The sequence below is a fragment of the Oratosquilla oratoria genome, chromosome 7, assembly GCF_046742065.1.
Source record: "Oratosquilla oratoria isolate Oo_2021 chromosome 7, ASM4674206v1, whole genome shotgun sequence".
Taxonomy (NCBI): Eukaryota; Metazoa; Arthropoda; class Malacostraca; order Stomatopoda; family Squillidae; genus Oratosquilla; species Oratosquilla oratoria.
In genome coordinates, this window is record NC_134783.1 from 65,151,488 (window position 1) to 65,156,487 (window position 5,000).

General features: G+C 37.7%; 1 protein-coding gene across 1 annotated transcript in view; it reads left to right on the plus strand.

The window, feature by feature from the left end:
• Window positions 1-5,000, plus strand: part of LOC143026830 (putative glutamate receptor) — a 20,516-nt gene that overhangs the window by 6,953 nt on the left and 8,563 nt on the right. Inside the window, exons 4-6 of the mRNA XM_076187608.1 lie at window positions 256-457; window positions 923-1,047; window positions 3,057-3,152. Coding sequence (XP_076043723.1) covers window positions 256-457; window positions 923-1,047; window positions 3,057-3,152 — 423 coding nt within the window. The remainder of the gene's footprint in view (window positions 1-255; window positions 458-922; window positions 1,048-3,056; window positions 3,153-5,000) is intronic.

Here is a 5,000-nt window from a genome sequence, read left to right on the forward strand (position 1 = left end):
GCTTAACCTATTTGTTAAAAACAGTCGCCTAGAAAAATAAAAATGCATTTCAAGACGATGGGTTTTACATTTTTGACAAATGAAAAAAAAAAAAAAGGCTCGTGCTCAATCTTCAACCAGGGCAAATCTAGGGGTACTTTGATGATATATAAAGAAATTTAATAATTTTTCCTTAGTTCACAATGCTTTTCACATTGCTACTTCGAAAAAATTCTAGTTTTAAATAGATAAACAAATTTCACGATCCACTTTCAGAGCTGGGAGTTGATTTTGCTTTGCGTGCTCTTAGTCGGGTTGTGCTCAGCTGTTGTCTATGGAAGTCTTGGCCACGAGTTTCAAGAAGGATCTAGAGCCGCTACAGAACCTTCAGGTCGAGGTCACCCAGGAATGTGTGCTCGAATCATGCGAAGTACACAAAACAACTTTTTGTGGACTATCGGCATTTTGCTTGGACAAGGTCTGTAATGATATAACATTTCATTGAGAATGAAAACTACCAAGGGAAATAGACGTCTAGGTACAGATCCAAAGAGAAGATTGTATGAAGTGTGTGTGTGTGTGTGTGTGTGTGTGTGTGTGTGTGTGTGCGTATGTGTGTGCTTATTTACTGAAATCAGGGCAAGTGCGTAAATGAGGGTGGGAGGAGATGCACGAGAACACTAGTGGTCTAGAATCTTTCAGTTCTACTAAAAAAAAAGTATCAGGAACTTATGAAATGATGTAATATATATGTAATATAATGTGACATGATATGGTACATGGTATCACATACAGTATGAGAATATTTATATATATACGTGTTCATATACACCTATTTTTTCACACTGCTGATCTCTTTCAATAAATTTTCAATAAATACGGGGCTGTCATGATATATATATATATTTTTTTTTCTTTCTTTTTTTTCTTTTTTTTATCTAAGATCCTCATGGGGCAATTCGAGTCAGCAGATCTGCCGTGGTCATAGCTGTCACATGGCTTCTTATGAGCTTCATCCTTGGGAGTATGTACAAGTCAACCTTGATTTCCATGCTCGTTATGCCCAAGGTAGGTATTGCCAATCATATTACAACGTTGAACTGATTGACTGACTGCCTGAGTGACACACACACACACGACCACACACACACACACACACACTTACACACACACACACACGCGCGCGCGCGCACACACGCACGCACACATATATACGTACACACACATTCACACACACAAACAATCTTCACCTCATCATCTCACCATTCACTACCTTTCCTTCTATTCCTTCCCATCTTCCTCTTCCCACACACCACCTTCACCACCTCCCACACTTTTCTAAGCTTCTCCTGATTTTCCTTCTCCCTTTCCTTCTCATTCAATTTGTTTACTCAAAGCTCCTATCTACTTTCCACTTTTCCTGTCGGCACAATCACCCCTTCATACAATCTCCTCTTAGCATCCATTCCCAAATGTCTGTTTCTCGTTACACTTTTGAATCCCTCAAGGCATTTACTTGCTTCTCTCAATCTACATTCTACCTCCACCCCCACTCCTCCCTTTCCCGTCACATTCGCCCCGAAGTATCTAAAGCAATCCACTCACTCTAAATTTGCACTCACTTCCAATTTGCTGCCATCTTCTACCCTTGTATATCTCATGATCTTACTTTTACTCATATTTATCTTCAACTTTCGCACACTTTCCCAAACTCTCCCAATACCTTCTTTAATCCATCCTCTAATCCTGCCACAAGCGCAGTGTCATCAGCAAACAACAACTGGCTTATTTTCCATTTTTTCTAAATTTTCTTTAAATATCTCCAATTCCCGACCCATTAGCCTTGCTTTTACCTCTCGCACCACCCCTATCCACATATAGATTAAACAGCCATGGCAACATAACACATCCCTGGTGAAGTCCCACCCCCACCTCAAAACACTCACTCTCTCCATTTCTAATTCTAACACAGGCTCTACTACTTTCGTAAAAATTCTTGACTGCTCCTAACAGATTTCTTCCTATCCCATATATCTGCAATACCTCCCACAGTGCCTTCCTGTCTACCCTGTCACAAGCCTTTCCAAATCCATAAATTCACCCCAAAAAATCCTTAAATTTTCCTAAAGCTTTCTCACAAAAAAGCCTTACCACAAAAATCTAATCCACGCAACCCCTACCTTCCAAGTCCCATATTGTCCCTCACCAACTCCCTCTGTCCCTTTCCTAATCTTCTCAATCAAAACCCTCCTATAAAACTTCTTAACTACACTTAACAAACTGACCCCTCTGAAACTACTACACTCACAATTGTCCCCTTTTTCTTTGTAAAGAGGAACTATAGAGAGTGTAGTGGGGAGGGTGTCGGGAGTGAGGAGAGGAAGAGAAAGGGAAGAGTTGGGTCTACTAGTAAATGAGGAGTGGAGTAAAAGAAGGTTTCTTCAAGGTTAATGGGGATGAAGGCTAAACTGGGAAGGTATATGTGGGTCTTTGTAAGTCCATATGGACCTGCTTGTGAAAAGGGTGTACAGGAAAAGGAGGCTTTTTGGATAGTTTCAAATGAGTGCTTAAAGAGTTTTGGGAGGAATGTCTATGTAATGATAATGGGAGATCTCAATGCTAGAGTAGGAAATGAGCCAATAGATGGAGTTTTTGGGAAATGTGGTGCCAGGTAAAATCATAGTGGAGAGCTAATGGTAGAGATGTGTTTAGAAAGAGAGTTGGTAATAGCTAGCACAGTATTTAGGAAGAAAATCAAGCATAAGTACACATGGGAGAGGGTGGTGGATGAAAGGGTGGCTGATAAGGCATTAATGGAATATGTAGAAGAGCAGGAACAGTTCTGGATGTCCATAAACTTATGGAAGAAAATGGGGGAATATCAGATCATGTTTTGGTGGAAGACAAATTGAGAGTGGAGGATAGGTGGAGAAAGAGGAAAAGTTAGAGAGGTGCTTAGAGCAAACTGTTTAGATTTATTTTTTGTTCTCAGATCTTTGTAACGTGTCACCATCTCAGATTCTTTAAACGAAATATTTATTAATTTATATATTTTTTTCTTTTGTGTTAAATCTTAGATACAGATTCCCTTCGACAATTTTGAAGAACTTGTAAGACAGGATGATATCAAGTGGAAACTGTTTCCTTATACGAGTGAATACAGAGCTCTCATGGTAAGTTATCCTAAATTATCAAAATTACTATGCACTTAGTAATGATTATAATGTGGGAACCAATAACGGGTACTAGTTTGTGGTGGTCCTGGGAGAGAAACATCGAAGAGAATTATCTCCATGATGTTCGTTTTCAAAATTCAATACTCATCTCCATCTGGCACTTATTCTACGAACCAGGTCTATGTTGTCTCTAAAGCAACTTTGTCTAGTCCTCCACCTGTTCACAAGAGGATGGTCTACAACTAGTAAATGCTTCTCTTATGTCAGCCACTGACATAGAAAGAAACACATATTTATATAACACAGACAAGTCTAACGTTTCTTCATAAGATATCAGAGTACCCAAGAGCTGCTTCTTGCTAGTATGGGGTCAAGTGTTTCCAGTCGGTGAAATTTGAGACACCATTGGTTATAATAGTGCAAAAGAGTCAAAAAATATAATTACCTATATGCTAACAAATTATGCAATCGTGATTATGTAAATGGGATGGGATGGATAAGGTTAGGAACATGCCTTGGGTGGCTAACTTTAATGAGGGTGAAGAAGTCTTCGTTACATATATACAGAACTAACTAATACCTAGTTTATATATAAGTAAATATTATTCTGTTTCTTATTCTATGTGGTGATGTGATGAAATATCGTTATCTTTCAACAATGCCTGCTTATTATTCATGAAGTACGTACTACCATTACAATGTTGGCAACAAGGGAACGAATAGGGAAAGGTTCGTATATACCACCAACATTTCTGTACTTCCTTCGAAAAAGCTTCTGTTAAACTGATTCAACCAATAAATCAATCAATCCATCAACCAATTAACCATCTCGAGTCCACAGCTGAAAAAAGGCCTAGCTCATACCATTCAATGACTCATTCGACTGCGTCAATCTCTGCCACGTCACTCTTGTAAACTTCTCTCTTTTATCCCTCCACCTTCTGTCAGGTCTTCCACTCACACACTTCCCATCTCTTGACGTCCACCTAGCAATACATTTGCTTTAACGCCCATCATTCTCTCGTGCCAACTTACCTCTCCAATTCCATCTCCTCTCTTTTACTGCAATGCATTTCACTCCAGTCTACTCTCTGACCCAACTTCCTATTTTTTGTTTTTTTTTTCAGCGTTTTACCCAGCATTAATCGCTCCAGTCTACTCTATGCACATCTTAGCTTTGTCTACATCGCCTTTGTCAGTTTCCAAGTCTCACATCTGTAGAATATTGCTGGTAATATATATCTATTTTAGAAATTGCCTTTCAAACATATAGGTAGAGAGCCTCTCATTGTTTTCTTATGTTTACCAAACATTTTCCAACTAAGGGTAATATGCCTTTTCATTTCGTTATCATATTTTTAGTAACTTTTGCGATCTGGCCTAGATGATTATACTCTCCAACTTCTTCAAGACTCTCATCATAGATTATAATCTCTTTATTTGGAACTTTCGTGTTGAACATTATTTCGATTTTACTTTTATTCATCTTCAAACTTTGATACTTTCTTTGTTCTGATCACTCAGCATATTTTGCAAGTCTTCTGCTCTTTGCGAAATAAGAATAATATCATCTGCAAGGCTTAGGTGATTAGAATGTTCACTATAAATTTTCAAACCTTTCTCTTCCCAGCTCAACTTTTCAAAAATATTTTCTAGTTAAGCTGTTAGTAGTCTGGGTGAAAATGTATCACCTAGCCGTAATCTTTTCCCGATCTTTCTCTTTATATATATATATATATATATATATATATATTTACATGTATATATATATATATATACATATATATATGTATATATATATACATATATATATGTATATATATATACATATATATATATGTATGT